Source organism: Syngnathus scovelli, chromosome 12, assembly GCF_024217435.2.
Source record: "Syngnathus scovelli strain Florida chromosome 12, RoL_Ssco_1.2, whole genome shotgun sequence".
Lineage (NCBI taxonomy): Eukaryota > Metazoa > Chordata > Actinopteri > Syngnathiformes > Syngnathidae > Syngnathus > Syngnathus scovelli.
Window position 1 is genome coordinate 3,397,868 of NC_090858.1, and position 19,678 is coordinate 3,417,545.

The window sequence follows — 19,678 nt, forward strand, 5'->3', positions numbered from 1 at the left end:
GAACTCATTGGGGTGCTTGTGTCTGAAATGTTGCTGAACATTGCTCACATTTATTTTATAAGTAAATATATATAGTTCCCGTCAGTTAAATTATTTTAGTATTTATTTTGTATGCGTGGATTATTTAAAAAAAACACGGAAAGATATCTTCCTAATTTTTGGACAGGGGGGGCTTCATCATCCCCACTAATTTGGAACCGTCTACCCTCTTAGAGATTTTTTTTTTTTTTCTTGCTCCTCTTCGTCTTTTCCACGTGAACGCGGAAGTGGGTGACGCGCCTACACACGCAGCTACTCCTTGGTGCTCGACAACCGTGCGACTGACGTGAATTTCTTACAACATCACTGCCACGCACGAACCGCGACGCCCAGTGTCCTCTTTGGACTTTGTGACGACAAGAGGACCGTGCGCGGCGAACCTCCGGAACGCCGAGGTAGAGGCGAAGGAGGAAGGCTACGTTCGTGTCGGTTTGTCGGTCCATCGGTTCCGGACGGAGGGACGCTAGTGATGGGATATTAATCGAGTATCTCCGTGGGAAATAAAGGTAGGAACATTATTGATGATATATTGCATTGTTTTGATAACAAAGAATTAAAAAGTATTATGTTGCTGTATTGCGTTTTTTTTTTTTTTTAATATTGTTAGAGGCTCCCCCATTCGATTGACATGACTGGACATTTCATTAGGTACACTTGTATCCAGTACAATTTCAAATTATTTCGCCGATTTGAGGCATTAAATTAAAATTGTGGTGGTTTAGGAGGCTTGACGTCTTGCAAATTATTAGGAACACCCCCCTAGAATGATGCACTGCAGTTTTTCCCATACAACTCTTTGTATTGCGTCTCGTTCAAACTGTGAGTGGAAGGAAGGAAGGATGATGGATGGAGGGTGGAGGGGTCTCAGTTGCTGTCCCTGGTGGGATGCAGGGCAGACACGCATATCCAGTAAATGTGACTTTAGATTAAATTATTTTTTGCAGTGTGATAAAGCCTTTAATGCTATGAAATGATGATTATAAAAATGACTATGATAAACATCATAGGGTTTTTTTGGTCATGTACTTCTTTTTATAGTCCTGTTTGTTGATGTTACGGCAATACCTGCTTCATCTTGGCACAACCAAAATGTTTGAGCTGCCCAGACTGAAGTACTGTTTAGCTTGTTGGTCCCCATACACTTTGGATGGGCGCTAATAGGGAGTGTTGCAGAGAATGAGTCCACAGTGTGTGGTTAAATCAATGGAGTGTACTTTGGCTTCCAGCTGATTGTTAGAGCGCATCTCGCGTTTCAGCGCCGGGCAGGAGGGATCATCTTTCCTCCCGACGTGTGCCATGCGTGTCGGAGTTGCTGGCCTAATCCTTTTTAAACGGGCCGTACTTTTCTAGACACTTGTTAGACGCTGTTAAAAAAAAAAAAAAAGAAAAAACATATGGCTTAGTCTGCTATGGTAGTCAAAGGGGTGATTGTGCAACTGTCATCTGTGTTACATCATTGCCGTTGCCGTTGGTTACGCATGTGCCACATTGCATGCAGAGTGTTTGTGTGGTGTCTCCTCCAAGGTCAATTTTGGCCCACTTGCATGCAAAACAAACTTTACCAGCAAACTTTAATGCTACTAGTGTGTCCTTGTCACCTCGTGTAAAAACTACATTTGTGTAATTATTACAAGTGACATAGAAGTGTACAGAATTTTCGAGTATTGGAAATGCACAGAAATATAAACAACTTAAAATTGTTCCCTCCTTTTGAGATTATAGTTGTTCAGTCACAAAAAAAAAATAGTCTTGACTCGACTGCTCTTGTTGTTTCCGTCATGCCTCCTTACACATGACTAATCTTGCATCACTTGGGATTAGCGTATATAGATTGGCTGCTAGTGCGCTAATCTTGTTTTTTTTTTTTTTCCAATAAAAGACACACAAAGATTGCTGTCGGTATAAGTGGATATGCTTCTGGGTTGCTCAAGTAGTCTGAGTGGTAAGGGAAGAAAAAATGTGGTTTTATTTGAGAGCTGCTTTCACCTTGTTGCACTTTTACGGGTACGTCTTTAATCTTGATCATGAGTGGGCACACGTTGCAGAAGGCGCTCTTGAAATTGCTTTTATTATTAATTATGATTCTGCTGAGGATATCCCAGGCAAACATTCTGAATGGCTTTTAGTACAATCAGTTTTCAAATTCACCTGGTTTGTAATTTTTCTTTCAAAATCTTCACTCAAAAAAATGTGCTTAGGTCGAAGCAAAAACAGGACTACCTGTGCTTTGAAATGAATTGAGGCGCTTCATTTAGATAAAAGTAGTGTTTTGATACCTTGTATGAAGAAGCTTTTATTTAAATCAAAAAATGCTTTGCTGCCCTCTTGTGGTATATTGCTGCCTATGAACTATGTTGATGTTAAATTGAGGCACTTTATTTAGAAAGAACTGGTGCTGTGCTGCCATCTTGTGGTATCTCAGTGCACGTAGCAATCATACTAGATTAGTCAATGAGTGGCGCACAGTTAGCGAGGTGAAGATGACCACTCATGATCTCCAGTCACATCATTGAGCTTCAGATGACAGACTGTGAGCTTGCAAATGAACTTTGAGGCTTCTGTCTTTTCAGGAGCGAAATAATTGCGAGGTTGGAAGAAAGCTTGACAGCTTCCATTGTCCGCTACTTCTGTCAGTTTGACAAAATTTCCATGCTTCATCTGCTCTGACATGTTTCCGAATAATTCCTGAAAAGAATGACAAACCTCCATATCTGAAAGCCCTCCATTGAGATGAAATGTTAGATCATACGCCAAAGGTTTCATTTTGTCCAAAACTCAAATTTCCTCTTTGTTTCCGCCCTCAAATCTCGAAAATGTCGTCTGGCTGGCTCAGCATCTCTTAGCCGGCTGCTTCCACCCCCGTCGCTCCGTTCTTCTGCTTAATCCCTCAAATATTATTGATTGCATTCCATAAGGAGTCAGGAAATGGATACTGCCAACAAAGACAACGAGGGGGGGGGGGGGGGAGCCATTTTTGTGACGCTTCCTGTTTTGTGTTTTAATCTGGATGTTACTCCGATTACGCTCAATAGAACTTTTAGATTGATAACAGTGCAACTTTGGTTTGAGCTTTTTTTTTTTCCCGATATGCAGTTTCTAAGAGAGCAAGCAGATCTTCCAAAAGTATGCTAACCTAATGCTAAAGGCGAAAGACAGCCTAACAAAGCTAGCATCCTTATCGCACTACATTTAAACAACTTAATCAAATCTAAGAAAGTCACACAATGTGGATTTTTCACAACGTAGTCTCTATTTCAATAAAACGAGGAGGGGGCGTGTTTTGGACGTCGGCCATCCATCAAAGCGCGCAGAATTGCCGGCTCAGCGGAACTGGGCCGAGGCGTCTCTGCAGGCAGCGGTGGCGCTCGATGACATCATTAGACCATCACGCGGCTCTCTTAGGGCTGGCAACAAAAGAACATAAGAGCCTCCCACACAATTGATTTAAGTTGATAGAGTCCGTTGAGAACGCATTAGATGAATAAAGCGAGGCGCCAGGAACCGGGATGGACGTCGGAGGATATATCAATCATCTAATCTTGGTCAAACGAACCAATTAAGGGATTTAATCTTCTAAATTAGTTGTGGGATTAATTCTGGGAACAGAGGTGGCAAAAGGAACCACCTGAATGACTTTTATCAAAATGTTCCTCAACTTTTTTTCAAAAGAGCCGCCATATTAAGATGCTCCGAGTTGGCGACAAAGCACTACATTTGTCTAAATGAAGCTCCTCACCTCACTTTAACATCTCTGCATCAAGATGGCAGCAAAACTCGATGGTCTAACAGTTCAAGTTGGTGGCAAAGCATTTACTTTTACCTTTTGGAGATTCAACCATAGGTCAAGAAGACACCAAAGCACTACTTTTGTCTAAATGAAGCTCCTCAACTCACTTGAACATACTCCCTAGTTGAGTTACCATTTTAGTCGTGCGATTTTAAACACCGAATTCCATTCTTAAGAAGTTCTCCTTGAACCATGCCAGGCATTTGAAGTTCTTGCAGACAAATACGTCCCGTTCAAGCTGTGTTTAATTCAAATTGCCTCTCGGGCACCAGAGTTTGTTGTCGCTGCGTGTTTTTTGTGGCAGCTTCTCGGCCAACCCCATTAACCCGGCCGGCCGAGGCGAGCCCCGTAGAGGACGGCGGGCCTCGCTTTGTCAACCCAATTAGACTCCGGTTCCGTTCGGCTGCGTGCGGATGCTGAGGGGCGGTTGCCGCGCGTCGAAATGAAGACTCGTTGGTGCACCGACGTGGCAAATGAACAACGTGCCACGCTCCCTTACCCTAATGTCCCTCGCAGGTTTAACAAAGTGCGTGTCACGGAACGACGCGGTAAGCCTCATCGCCTCTCCACGACGTTGACTGACAAATTCAAGGAATGAATCATTTAAATTAACAAGAGTTGATGTAAATAAAAAAAAAAATTGATTTATGTAAGAATTAATTAACATGTTCCGGGATGCCGACGTGTAATTTGTAGCAAAAGGGAATTAAACGAGTTGTTTTGAACTTGAGCTATATTTTAAGAAGCCATTTTAATTTATAATATTTAAACGAGACATTTTTGGCATTCAGCCAACACTTTTTTTAGGCTTTGTTTGCTGTTCCGACAATGCATAGCCTGGAGAAATGCTCTCCTTGTTTGCCAGCTGAACCTGTAATTGAACATTCCTGGCATCTTTCTTTCTCTTGCAACTGTGTTGGAACGTGTAAGCGTCCCGTGTGGAATATTTGGAATTACAACAGCTCGAGAGGAATTCCCTTTTCTAAATGGAAGTGAACTGATTTGAAAGGGAATTTAATGCAGTGATAAAAATTTGTGGGCCGTTACACCTACTTGGCTTCCTTGCCATAAATTATGTCACAAGGCAAGAAAAGCTTTTTTTTCTAGTCTCACACATTCTGGATTTTTGTTAGCGTAGCACTTTTTTTTTTTTTTTGGAGCAAGAGAACAATACAGGTTCTGCATGTTCTACAACTTCACTGCACTACATTAATATGATCTGGAATATGTGATAAATCAGTAATGTTTTTTTCGCACTTCTTCTCTCCGACATGTTATAAATAATTCACGTTTATAAAGTCAACAAACGATGACGCTTCAATGCTAGATCTAAATGAATCTAAAACGGATTAAATGTGCCATTGGCGATGTGCGTGCAAGTGAGACCTGTTTGCTCTGTTGATTGCAAAAGTACCAAAATAAAAAAATGTGGAGGAGACGTCAAAACAGGCTGGAAATGGTTCATTAAACTTAGACTTTGCATTAAAAAAAAAAAAAAAAAAGATTGTAGAACTGCAATGCGCTAATTAAGGGCTAAAATGGGAGAAATTACTCGTATGATTCACAAGGAGAAAATGGTGGACAAACTTCATTTTTTTATTTTATGTGCTGTATGAACTTGCAAATATGTACGTCCTTGATCTTCATGCAAATATTTGTACCTTTTTTCTAGTTCCTAGAGTCTCTTGGTTGCTAGGCAACATGACAAAACGTGATAAGAATGCATTATGACAGTGACTGAAAGGCATCCAGGTTGTAATATAATTTTTTTTTTTTAATATATATATATCTTGGACAATGAGGATGCCGGCTGCATTCTGTCAAACTGATGCGAGGCATATTTGACGGCTTGAATTGAGGACATGATGTCAAATCCATTTCAGTGGCGAGCTGGGAAACGAGCTGAACTTTAGTTGACCCACTTTTAAGTGTGTTCACCGAGGCCAACATTGTGTTTCTGTTTTGCAAGCCATATCAAAATGAATCTTTAATGGCAGAAGAACAGATTCTCCCATTTTTTTTTTTTTTGTAAATGCAAATTGGCAAAAGCGTCCTGTCATGGAGAAATCACCCGCTTCCGCAACTTCTCCCGGCTCCACCAGCGCGACTTAATTACATCCTAAGTGGGCTTCATTAGCGTCGACTCGAGAGGATGTTGTTCAGGTTTATTAGGAAAATACATTCTGACATTTGAAGGGGGGAAAAAAAACTCTGAATATTGACTTGTTAGTGCTGCTGTCTGCGTCTGAAAGGACAAAATTATGCAAATTTATTCCAAGCCTCTTGTCAAGCAGCGAAATCACCGTCTGTCTAAACTCACAACAAGATTGTGGACTTGGTGAGAACGAAATGACTTTGCTCTTTATGGTCTCAATAACGCTGCCTGCTTTGAGCATCTGCTGTTTATTTACTATGGGAATAAGTCTCAGAAGAACCCCACCCAGTCCCCTCTCCTGTGGAGAATATCGTTTTATAGCACTTATGGCCTATTTTGTAACCTGCCAGGAAGACATCTGTGGGATCTTAAATGCGGCTTGTAGGAGACACTCGCATGGGTGCACATCACAAGTGGAGGAGCATGTCGGCAGACCTATCTCAGGTCTGATCTGTCAGAGCGCGGCTGAGCAGAACGCCGGGGAAGACGGGGACACAATTGACCCTGGCCAGGATTTGAAACGGGGAAGGGCAAGGGGGAACTCTCTGAAATTGCTTCTCCAGTCTATCAAAAGGAGAATTCTATCCATCTTATTTACTGCTTTCGGCTAAATCACTGCGGGGATAAATATTCGAGGACCTCAAGACTTTTTTTGCAGTACAGTAAATAAATAAGATTTGTCCATTTATTTTTTTCTTTTGGGTTCTTCGCAGGGCAGTCGCAAACCATCATGCCCGTTGATTCGGCGTTGGGACAAGAAGCGAGCGTGTGAGCGTCCCACCCCTCGTTGGTCCCTTCCCGGCCGGCCTCGGCCACTTCTGCTGGGATGAACATGCCACTGCACCAAATTTCTGTCATCCCCCGCGATGTCACCTCGTCGCGGCTGTCGAGCGGCGGAGGAGCCGGGAAAGCTAAAGACAAGGACAAACAGGTACGGTTGTGGAAAAATAACAATATTTAAAATTGTGATATATTTATTAACTTGAATATTGAAGACTATATAAATACAAACATGGTAAAACACAAACTGAATTTTTAACACCCAAATGTGTAAAAGCTAGCTAGACAGGTTTACTGTATTGGAAATTAGCATAAATGTTATGCTAGGTTTGTATAAATGAAAATTAGCATAGATGCTATGTCTGTATAACTTTTCAAATAAGTTACTTTGACGCACCCAAATGTGTAACAGCTAGCTAGACAGGTTTACTGTATTGGAAATTAGCATAAATGTTATGCTAGGTTTGTATAAATGAAAATTAGCATAAATGCTATGCCTGTATAACTTTTAAAAACTGTTACTTTGACGCACAGAGCAACAACACACACACACACAAAACAGTTCTGTTCTCTCTCATTTTGTTTTCATAACAACTTTAAAGCCTTTTGACCTAATATGTTTATTCCATTATACAATTTTCACGCTTGGCTAGTAACGGTTGTTTATGGCAGCAAAATGCCCATTTTGGCTTCAATTTGACGGCGTCTAACTTTTTTATTTTTGTCATTATGTTTTCACAATTGCCTGTGCTTTCAATGTGCTGTTTTAATACTTGGACTGGGAGACATTTGGTATTCTGCTTTAAAAATGTGTCCTTATGATTTTTTTGGGGGGGGTGAGTTTGAGCACTATGTCCTTGGAAAAAAAAAAAAAATGGCCTCAGAGGTTCATACTTTGACTTTTTTCGATTTGGGCTTTGTGAAACGACGCACGCTTCTTCCAGTCATGCAGACCAAGCTCCGTTTGGGAGATGAATAGCTCACCTCTGCTCCTAAATGATTAATTATCACTCTGCATCTTTTTGTTTGCCTCGAGCGCAGTGATTATGAACGTCGCCGCAAAAATTAAAGAGCGGGCGGCATTCATTTGCCAGAACACGACGTCTTTTTCATTCAACGTTTTTCAAAGTACAAATTCATCATCGGGGAGTTGTCGAAATTTGAGACGTGGCAAAAGAGTCGGAGTGGTGGGAAAGGGGGGAAATGAAAGGTAGCATATGCGAGAGGGCTCTTAAGAACACCTGTGCCTGCCGGCTTTTGTTGCACATATTGCTTTAGCACTTTGCTTTGTTTCTGTGCTTAAAAATAGGGAGACTTACTCTTCTTGCTTGAGCACTTGTGGTGTGTGTGTGTGTTTTTGCTTGTGTTGTTTTTGTGTGCGATGTGTTCCTACATTTTTGTGTTTTTATTTGTGTGTATACATGTGTGTTAACGCCAAATATTTTAGTCACTCAGCATGTGCCCATCTGGCTGGCTTGGCCAACATAACCCCTACTTAGAATTCACCGGGCGTCGGCAGCTCATTCAGATGAAAACTTTTGAGTGTTCCACTTCCTTTCTAGTTCATTTGTCAAGCTCCAAATCTTGTGCTCATCTGTGGTCTTAGCGCCAAGGGGGGAAAAAAAAAGGGTTCTTTTGCATTGGTTAGCCTCAGCGAATAATTTGGTCGTCCTCTATGAGCGCCTGGCAGTTTTGATAAGCCCTGCTTTGCAGAGAGGAAGAATTACAGGGGCTATGAAGTCGGCGCTGGGCAAAAGGTCGGGCGGGTCAGTCGGGAAGTTTGTCGTTTGAAAAATAATTTGCGTTTTGCCTCGCTGCTTGTAAACAAACTGCAGCGTTCATGACATGCAAACAAGGTGAAATTGCATTTCTGTGATTTTCCTTTTCACTTCCACCATTGTTTTTTTTTATATACTGTAAATATATAGTTTCAGGGCATTTATTGGACATTTTCTACTCAACGGCTTGTGTTGAGCATTCAATTCTCTACCGGAGACTTTGTTTGCCGCATCTGCGGTAAGACTCCCACGAGCCGACATGAACAGGTGGCGTCAGCTGGCGTCTGTTGTCGGGCCTCCTCTGCACAAGTCGGCCGCGTTAAATCCACTTGAGGTTGAAGAGCTAAAAAGCTAATTAAGTGTGGAAGACAGCGTGGCGGCGGCCGGACGTCATCGCGGATTGCGAGGGATGGCTTTTATAAGAGAAATGTGAGGAAATGTAATCCCACCTTCATTTGCGGGGGGTTTATAATCTCAGAATATTCATCAATAATGATGTCTGGCACATTATAAAATGAATCAGAGCTGTCATTTGTATCCAGGTGGAAAATACAGGATTAAAGAGGATTTAATTACAAGTAGGCGTACATCCCTGTTTTTACACTTATTTCAAATTTTGCCTGCTGCCATCTACTGGCCGACAGTGGAATTACAACCAGTACAATCACAACCAGGAACCGGTCATAGACAACGGGGTTTATTATCCGTACCATTATGTATTCAAACATCAAAATATTCTGACAAGTAATTTTTGCCTGACAAGTCTGCTAACTTAATGCTACCATAACAACAAAAGACATGCTAACGGAAATTAGCGTCGATGTTACGGTTCACAATAACTTTAAAAAGATATATACACAATAAAGGACGAAGACTGAGTTTAGTTGGAGTCCTCTACCTTTTTTCACTGCTCTTAATTAGACTTCATATTTTCCATCAACCTCAGCCGGGGCATATTGTGGCATGACCTGGTACTACAGCAAAAGGGCACAACGAAATTCTGACTCTCATTAGAAGCATTTCTTCACAGGAGCTGTTAAAAGGGTAAAACTGTGCATATATTTAAAAAAATAAAAACCTCTACTGTAAAGTTTACATCTGTTTAGCTAGCTCAGGAACTTTGCTGAGATAAATTCGCTATCCATCAAATGGAATGCATCAGCTTTTGCTTCAGTTAGTGTCGTCAGGCAACCGCAGAAGCATTTGAATCAGAATGATGTCTTTTTTCGGCAGGACCAAGGTGAAGTCAATTTGTAATATCCGTATCGCTCGCTCCATCATGTTGACTGATGAATCTGTTTGAACCCGTGACAGCGTCGAGGCGAGCTGATTTCTGGGTTGCTAACCGCCGTCTCAGGTCATTCCGCCCGCAGCGACGCCAATCTGACTTTTTAAAAAAAAAATATTTTTTTGCGTGCATATTTTTTGCCACCTCTTCATCTCTCCCACAATGGCTGCCACTTTCCCTAATAATATGTAAGCAGCAGGGTGAGTTAATGTCGTTGTCGTCGCTATGGTAACCATCCATCAAGGTCTTTGCCGAGTTGCTCCCTATCTACTCCTGTGTGTCTTTTCAATTTAACCCGACTGCCGGTCATTCGTTTAGTGCTCCGGCACACGGAAGTGCTCATTTTGCTAGGGTGATGGGACCATGCCAAGGCCTGAAATGCATTTCTTTGGATGTGCGCCACTCTGGAATTGCTCTCTTGCTATTCCGTAATGTCCGATATTGGGAGTTTGCCCCTTTTTAGAGCTTTATGAATGTGATGAGCGTAGACCTTCATCCCCGTGATGTCACTTTACGAGTAAATAAACCCTTTTGTCATTTAGCACAGCGATTGAGAAATCAAGGTGTCATCCGAGATAGATTTCGTCAGCCGTAATTTATAGTCCAACGGGTAATGACGTGATGGAAATCCAGATACTGACTTGACTTGATTAATGGCACCGACAGGCTCTTTTGACGGTAAAATGAATAGCTCGCTTTCGCTAGCAAGATAGCTATTATATTTTGCTAAATTACCCGGAAGAAAATCCATCTCAACGTTTTTGACTGGTGAGAAAAGTTTCCACAAACCTCATCGTCTTCCGATATGCTCTGCCCGACAATTTTTAACATCTACTTTATTTGATGGAACAAACGCTTGGCACCATTTTAAATTCAAGGTTGTCAGTTGGATCTTTTGGTGACACCACCGGAACTTAAAATATGAAAAATTATTCGTCTCCTCTTTGCCTAAGCTGGTTTTCCCCCTCTTCTGTGTCGGTTAACTGCCAATGAATTGGCTCGTTAGACGTCAGCGTGAGGCTTAACGGTCAACCTGTTCTTGTACAGAGACGACCTGAGGGTGCACAGATTTATTCCTGCGTTCCTCGCGCAGCGACATTTTTGCTTTTGTTTTACTTGTGACTGGCTTCAGGGTAGAGTTAAAAATGCGGCTTTGTGTGTTGTTGTTTTTTTTCTACAATGTCACAAAGTGAAGTCAGATTTTATCACTGGCCAGTTCTTGAAAGAGTAAAAGCGAGGTGGTCTCTATCTCGCCGTGGTCTGAGGCGAACTTGTCAGTATCTGAAGGGTGCATCTTGACCACGGCTGCGTGAGGTCAAAAAAACGAGAGAAGCCCGGAATGGAAACATTTTCATTCGGTCGAGATGTCGGCGCTGGAGGCCGTGCCTCGTTTTTAGATTGAGGTCAAGTGATGAAGACGATTCGTGTTACCTCGAGAGGTAGAGGAGGTCATAGTCAAGTGTTATAGGTCACCTTCTGTGGTGAGAGTTGGAGATTATTTTTACAGCATCTTCCATTTTGATGTTGAAGAACTGGAGAGCCAAAGTTTTAATCAAAATTCACTTTAAATCCCAAGCTTGAGAATTGAGATGAATGAACATGTAGAATTTGTCGCCAGGCGATCGATTGCAGCGGACTAATTAATTGACTCATGAAATAAAAATTTTGTGGTGCTCAAAAAATATGTCAAATCAGTTTTCTATTTTCCAACCTGACTCAGGGTGATGGATGACACATTGTAGACTTAGAACTCGTTGCCAGGCAATCAATCGGAGCCGACTAATTAATTCACCCACATTTTTTTTGTGGCGCTCAAAAAGAATCAGTCTTTGTATACCGAGTGTCAATCAATCTCTAAATGAGTTTATCCCCTTGGCATTAATGCAGATAAGAAACGTTCCCTGTCTCAAAAGTCTGCAGTTTGTAATTACCAGAACTTTTAATTAAACCCGAAATATTGTACTTCCCAAATTTCAGACGTTGAGTATTTTTCCAAGGCTTTCAAAATGTAAATGTAGTCAATTCTGGGCATGAGCTTTGTAACATGAGGCAAATTACCACTGCTGCCGTGGACTATATTTTATCTGGAAGCCAAGAGAAAATTGCGCTTGAGGTTTTCAAAAGTGGGAGGACTCGTCTTCATGTCCACATTCTTAAGATTGTACATTCATTTGCATTTCACGTCTGAACATCATGTTTTGGTCGTGTTCTGCTCTGAAGATTCTGTCCCGTTATCAAACGCCAGAAACCTTTTCATCCCACAATCACATGTTCTGTTATGAGTTATTTAAACCACACAATGTCCCGGAAGACACTCGGGATGTTTCCGCCGAGGTCACGCTGACTCGTTTGATGACGAATGCTTTAAATGCAGGATGGGATGTTTTGTGACCTTGCGCTTCCCCCGATCCTACGCATGCTGAGAATCTTGATCGGCCGGTTTGAAAGGAGGGCGAAAGAGGAAGCGTTTTTGTTTCCACCGCACGTCCAGTGAATTTGCACGCTCGGCCCACCCGTCTGTCGACGGTTCTGGCGGGCCATCTGTTAAGCAGCAGGTGACGACTGGATGGACGCGGGCGTGGTGTGAGGTCCTTCCTGCCGCGTCGCACGTGGATGGGGAAGGGGCCGAGCACATCAAGTGAAGTACGGCCGCCAGAACCGCACAGGAAAAAAATCTCCCACCGTTATCCAAACGCTAAACCAAAGAAGAGTTTCACTACTATAAGTCTTTTTGGTAAGCTGCATTTTGGTTTCCCCAGATAGGAAAATATTTTTGGTTGTGTTCAACCTTGGCGATATTTATCCAGTAGTTTTGTGGCATCCCATCGAAACGAATACTGCAGGAACAAGGTCGGCGAGGTGATGAATTATTTAAAAAAATAGCCGCAATGAATATCAATCACTTTTTTCAAATTTATTATTCACGGCCAGCTAATGTTTAATTAAGCCATCCCCGCTTTTATTTATTTTTTATCGTTTTTCCACTGCATCTCGACACATTCACAATGTTGATGGCGCTGATGTTTTTTATGAGCCTGCAAAGTGCCGGTCTCATTTGGAGCGGTTAGCATTTAGCTACCGTTGAAGTACATCGAGCTCAACTGTGACCAAAGAGATAACAGAAGTGGATTTGAAGCCACATTTCGTTTAGTACCAACAGATACGACAGAGTGGACACACGCACTCTTGTCTGCCCTGCCGCCACTATTTTCCATTCTGTTCCATAACAGTGAGTCACCCTGGAGCGATACGGCGCTGATGTCGGCGGCCGGCCAATCGGGCTTTGCTGTACGTTCTGAAAGGGGAGCAGCGCATTCATATTTTCCTTTTGCGGATAGCACACGGCGTCCTTGTTTGTTCCATAGTCGTGTTTATCAAGGCCATCTGTGTCAAAGGGTGGAATTAGTAAACAAAATGTCCGTTCGGAGGTCATCGATGATGTCACGGGGTCGCCGGTAAGAATGGGGAGCAGTGTGTTGTAATTCGATGTTCCCCATGTTGCCAGCCCTTTTAAGATTATTTTGTCAAAACACACAAAATATTGCGTTCTATCGCAGTAGAAACACCAAAACAGTTGGTTTATTTATTTTTTAAATAACCCTCAGTACAGCATGTCTTGAAAAATATTTTCTTTTGACGGAGAAGACAAGGTTAATGTAAAAATTTTTGCTTTTTTGTAGCTTTTGTATCACCTCAAACTGTATTAAAACTATAAATGTAGGAATTTTTAAAGGACTTTGAACTGTTTTAGTCTATTGTATAAAAAATCCTGAATAATGACTAAAGCTTCTAGAATGAATGAATGAACGAATTAATTAATTTTTTATTTTTTTTTCCTGGAATATAGCTGAGAAACTGCAACCACTGTTCCGCAAGCTTGCCGTGGTGCAGCCTGGGTAGTAACGACGTGGCGTGTCTGATGGGTCAATACGGATAGAAGCTCCTGGTAGCTAGTTTGGCTTTTTGTTTTTTTGTCTTGAGGTTCAGGTGGTGCACGTGGGTGCAAGTGAGAAATGGAGGGATGGAGTGTGTGTGTGTGTGGGTAATTTAAGGTTGAGCTCAGCGTGCAGGGAGAGGCTTGTCTATTTAAAGGACACCGCCTCCCTTCTCATGAATGATTGAACAGCTCCATGCCCCTCCCCCATGTCATGAAGATCAGCTGGAGGAAGAATCTGCTCGGCCAATGGGATTACGCCGGCGGATTGAGAGATTGTGCGGCTGAGTGTGTGTGTGTATACACAGCTGAGAGTGAGTCTGGACAAGCAGCAGCCGCAGCAGCAGCTCAGCTTCTGTTTGCAAAAAAATGTAGGCCAGCCGTTTCTCTTTATTCATTTTTCCCGTCTAACTTTTGATTTTCTTTGAGGGGTGCGGGAGGGGGGGGGGGTGCTTGGTGCCTCCGTATCTGCAGTCGCCACGGTGACGGCTGCCATTGTTGCCGCGAGCTCCACTTCCGTATTTACCGAGGATTTCCTTCTCGTCCTCTCTGCGAGGATTTTAATAGGGGGGGGGTCATGTAACCCCCACTCACTCCCCTTTCCCGGAGGAACCTTTGTCTGCATCGGTGAGAAAGGTGCGCCTCGGGATCCAGTCATGAATTCCTGTTGGAAAATTAAGATCCAGGTATGTCGCTTGCTGTCTCTGGTCTTTTGTGTGGTCATCATATGATGGGCATAAAAATGGGGGCCGCTATGTTGAGGCCCTCCTGGTCCACAAATCTGGTGTTTTAATTTTTTTCCCCCCAGCATCAGCAGCTCTGTGTTGTTGTCTTCCTGTTTGTTTCCTCGGTATGAAAGCGTGACCCATTTTTTCCACCCCCCTATGCCCTCACCCCCACCCCCCTCTTTGTTCAGGGTGAAGCAAGTGCGGGGTGCTCGGATGAGTTAGTGAGGGTACCGCCGTCTCGGGCCCCTTTTCCATCATTATGTTGATGCCCAACTGGGGTTCGAAGCAGTCGGTGGCAAGAAATGACAAAAATAAACATACATGCTAATTGCTAACATGTTAGCCCTATGATCCGAAGTCTCGACTTTAATGCAACGGGATCTCTGGGCCAAGAATAAAACTCAATTTGTGCCTCTACTCACGCTCACGTATTTGAATATAAAATATAAAACGTTTTGGACTTCAGATTCACATCTAAATGAACTCAGCCGAACTATATTTTTTTTGGCTCCCGGCTTAGGATATCGCATCATGCACCAAATCACAGCTTTGTGTCAAATCCACAGCTGGGGAGGAGGCAGAGATTAAGTCAGTCACATGTCAGGGCCCAGTTTTAAAAAACCTGTTGAAATAGGAAGATTCGCAAAGACTGAGCATCACAATTGACCAAGTCACAACTCAGAATTATCGGTTAATGGCATAATCAATACTTTTGCGTATAGCACCACAACACTTAACGGTTGAACTAATTAGCATGCTACGTTGCTACATTTTAATGTCGGGCTTTTTGGTGCTACTTTCGAAATTCCGAATATCTTTTAAGGTGGCACTTTGCATAAAAACGCTGTGAGTCACTTTGCTAAATCATTTGACCAGAACATCGTCTTCTTAATGCTCCCAACAGCTAATACGACTAAGTGCTAAGAGCTATTTAGCACCTGTTTAGTGTCTGGAATACGAATTTAAAATTGCATTTTAATATTTGACGTTGTAAGCGGTTAATGCTTGACTCCTTCTCCTCGATTCTTCATTATGTAAGCATCTTTTCTCATGCTGCTAGCCTGTAATTGCTTGATTATCACCAGGATAGCAACAGTGCACAAAGTAATAAGAGCTAATTAACACAGTCCAGAATGATTATCTGTTGCTTGACTTCTTGGCAAAAGTCATAAATAATCAGCCACGTTTGTGTTCAAGGGGGTGACGTCCAAGTGCGGCCAATAAAGTAGTCCCGGAACGGATTCCCATCTTTGTTAGCATTTTATTTGTCAATAGAGGGCCACTCACTGTTATTAAGATGGAGGCTACTGCAGACATTAATGTCAGCTTCTTGTTCTGCCTGAAGCGAAGATAGAAGGCTGAAAATAGTCCGTGTCCTGATGTAATTACAATATGTCCAACATTGTTGTTGGCCTTAATCGAGATTGGAGGAGGCATCCATTTTTTTGTCGGTTCAAAAAAATAGTCTCTCTTTCTCTAAATGGCTCACCCTAGTCTGATGTCTGTTAACCTGCATATTTAAAACGTCCCACGTGTGTCTGCTTTCTTGGCTTGCGGCCGTACACTCGAGTCGTGCTGCTTTTCATCCCAGAGAGAGAGAGACAGACGGCGGGGCGACGGGAAACGTCTCGACTCCCTGTCTGGGGTGTTCGATATTACTCGGTGTGGCCTCTAATGAAGGAAGAATGAGTCGATATGGTCTTCAGTGCCTTCCTCTGGTTGCTATTATTTACCTGTGGAATTGTCCAATGAACTTCGGAATGTAATCCTGTTACCAGTTAGTCTGTTAGAAAAAAAAAAAAAATACGCTAGCTTATTTGTGGTGACATTAAAAAAATCCAAGGAACCTTTCAAGTAACATTTTGCCATTAACTGGCGTATGCTAACATTTTCGATGGCGCTTGTCCTTATTAGCTTGCGGCTGAGGCTGGAGCCTATTACCAAAATGCAAGCGTCACCAATTTATTTTTATTTTTTTAATTGACTGGAAGCAGACACGGAGTGACAACAAGAGCCTCACTTGAACCCAGCTCATTGAGATAATGAATTTACGCAGAAATCAACATGATGAAGAAGAAAGAAGCTAGTAGCGCTCTTGTCGTTGACTCGTCAATTGAATTTCCCCTCACGCATCCGCCGTGCTAACTATTAGCATGTGAGTGACGTTTTGATTTTGAAAAACATGCATTTGTGCAAAAAAATAAATATATCCCCCCACATAGGCCTTGATCACTTGCAGTTGGCGATGTAAACAAGAGCAAACTCCCACGTGCCGCGCCAAACATCCGCCGATCCGATTTGCCGCGGTAAAGATTTGTTTGTCTGCAAATCTCTTTGGAAGCCCGTGTGAACTCTGCACGTTATGTAACCGCGATTGACTTGTCATTAAGGAGCCGTGCAAGGCCCTTTAACGCCAGAGCTACAAGCGGCTCAGCAGCGGCAGCGCTGGAGGTTCTTCATCAGCGACTTTAAGTAGCAAGAAGGGAATCGAGGATCATTACCGATTCCAAAACACAATTTGACTGCGCCAAACTCTCCGAGTGTTCTCTTCCACTCACTACGTGGCTTGCCGCATTGTGTACTTAAGAAAAGTACACATTTTGTTTAAAATAAAGGCACTGGTAAAAGTAGAAGAACTGGTTTTCAAGTAAACAAGCGATACATGGTTAGCTGCTGTCATTTTGTACTTTGTTCCTCCCCATTATTTTTATGTATATGGTCAATAGATTTGCCAACTAAGAATTTTATGGAAACATTAGTGGTCTACTCCAGCTTCCACATATTTTTTTTTTATACCACAGTGCCTTGGTTGCCTCCATTTTACTCCAACTGTGAAGCAGTCATGCTAATGCTAATCACTTGTTTACCAAGCTAGTCAAGCATTCCATTTTCAACACATTATTGTCACTCCTGCTGTTCAATTCTCATTATGTCTGAATGATAACAATCGACAGCACCCTTTTGTTGAGAGAGTTGTTATTGACTTTTTTTTTTTTTCTCTTTTTAGAACGAAAAACCTCTAGGCCATTCGGCGAGCAGATCCAGCAATATATCAAAGGTAAGAGGAGCACAAATAACTGCAAAGCAAAATGCTTTGAAAGGTTTTTGAGATGCAACAGACGGCTCGTTAACTCAAGTGTAAGCTCATTTTAGCTGGTTAGAAGCATTTCAGGAAAACACTTGACACTTTAATTAATAAATCGCCATGTTTTGGTGTTGCTGTCTGGTTAGCAACAGTTAGCCTAGCATAGCATCTGAAGTGAAGTAGGTCCAAGGACTTGCCCATTTGATTTCCCCAAGTGCGGAAAAGGGAGGTATCTATTTTTGTATTATTTATTTTTGACATATTTTGCTTTTTCCACCTCAGCGTACGCACTTGTCGTCTAATGACCTCGGTCTATTTTCTCTCTCCCTTTCCCCTCCCTCGCAATCCTCCTGAGCCTCCTAAGAGGATCAACCTTTTACTTGCTCTGAGATGTGTCAGGGTCACTTAGCGTTCCGACGCCAGTACGCCGACCACGAGCGACTCCCGACTTGTAAACGCGAGGACGACGCCACATGATCACTTAACGGTCGCACTCAACCTTAATGGCTGAGATGCAACTCGGTTCCTCAGGCTAAATTATGTGTCACATGACGATGAGCCTGAGCTGAAATTTGACAGTTATTGATTATAATCGAAATACACATCTGCCAATCAGCTGCTTTTTCCTTCTCTCCGGGGAAATGGCGTTCGCCTTAATGATATTGTTTTTTATTAGCTCGTGTGGGGAAAGGTCACATTTGACAGGCTTGAGGAAATAAGTGAAAAATACAAGTTGTGAATAATTATATTTCATAGACAGATGATGACAACAAGGCGTTTGAAAACAATGAGTACAGTGAAGGTCTGCTAGCTTAATGCTAAACAATGTGAAAAGACATAGACAGGCTAATGTCAATTAGCATTGATGTTATCAAAATGTAGGAGGCTCCCCGCTTACTCTGTCCTCTGCTAGGTCAGGAGGCTTATCTGGAGCCTGGCTTGTGTGTGTGTGATGATTTTGGATAGGCAAGGATGGCTGGAATTAAAGTATTACACTGGTCATAAAGTCAAAGTAGGCGAGCCGGCGCTCAGTAGGCGGGTGTTGAGCTGCGGCCAAACATCTGGCGCTGGCTCTCCCAATTCAAATTGTTTTGCAGAGTTTAGTGGGCACGGTTTTCGGGCTCATGGGTTCTGCTGACGAGACACGACAGTGACATGTCACCAATTGTTAATTCTAGCAGCATTAATGGTAGAAAATGGATGGGTGGAATATAGTCGTTTCCAGTGAGGAGTATTAAATTATTTAAGGGCAGTCAATCGAGGTGGAAAAAAAAGCCTGTGGATTTAATGGTTCTGAAAAGTATTAGATTACGTTTTATTCAAATTCAGTTCTTAAGTTTTTTAATTATGTGTAAGCAGGGAATTACTGTTGGAATTATATACTAAAAATGTAATTTTTTGTTGTAATTGTTAAGCAGCTTTGGATGCATGTCACTCTTGCGGCTCTTGATTGCCTCTTTTTGTCCGAGCTGATTTGCTGGATCCTGATTTAGTGCGGCTCCAGCGTGTTAATGCTCGGCCAGTCAAATCAAAACCATTTGCGAAATCACCTGCTCGTCAAATTTTGTCATTAAAGCGTTGCCGTGGTTGTAAGGAACGACTCCGTTCTATTTTATTCGGTTCATTAGCGAACCGAGCGACATATTGCCCGTTAAGCAGGTGGCATCCCCCCTGGAAGGGGGATTTATGCTTCGAAGGCACCTTACATAATGCCGTTATGCTCATTAATTAATTGAGATGTTTATTAAAGCCGCAGCTAAATCTTAAAACCACTTGCGAAACCAGATACAGTCAGAATCAACTTAGTGGCCTATACCAAGAATATCGAATAACCGCTAAAAGGGCATACCATAACCCCCCCCCCCCTCAAACTGGGTCCGACGCCATGACGACCCGTCCGCACGTTTGATGTTCCCAGCCGACGCAAACGGGGCCACTCGTGTCATGTTGGCGCCCAGGTAGTCGTTTCAAGCGACGGCGTTGTCCGCCTGTCGCTGTTAAATATAGCCGCTGTTGCGTAACAGCATGACTGAGATCACCCCGGGGGCTCAGACGTCCATGGGATGTGAACTTTGTCTTATGTTGTGTAAATAAACAAATAAGA

The 19,678-nt window shown here is 42.6% G+C and overlaps 1 protein-coding gene across 8 annotated transcripts in view; it reads left to right on the forward strand.

Moving 5' to 3' along the window:
- The window catches only part of marchf8 (membrane-associated ring finger (C3HC4) 8), a 27,042-nt gene continuing 7,364 nt past the window's right edge, over positions 1-19,678 (forward strand). For 2 of the 8 annotated variants that reach the window (XM_049736257.2, XM_049736259.2), the window contains exons 1-3: positions 1-545; positions 6,695-6,912; positions 17,497-17,547. In XM_049736257.2, the coding sequence (XP_049592214.1) occupies positions 6,808-6,912; positions 17,497-17,547 (156 nt within the window). In that variant the 5' untranslated portion in view covers positions 1-545; positions 6,695-6,807. Of the gene's footprint in view, positions 546-6,694; positions 6,913-13,861; positions 14,448-17,496; positions 17,548-19,678 lie in introns of those variants that run through there. The other 6 variants (XM_049736260.2, XM_049736262.2, XM_049736263.2 and 3 more) reach the window with 6 other exon arrangements.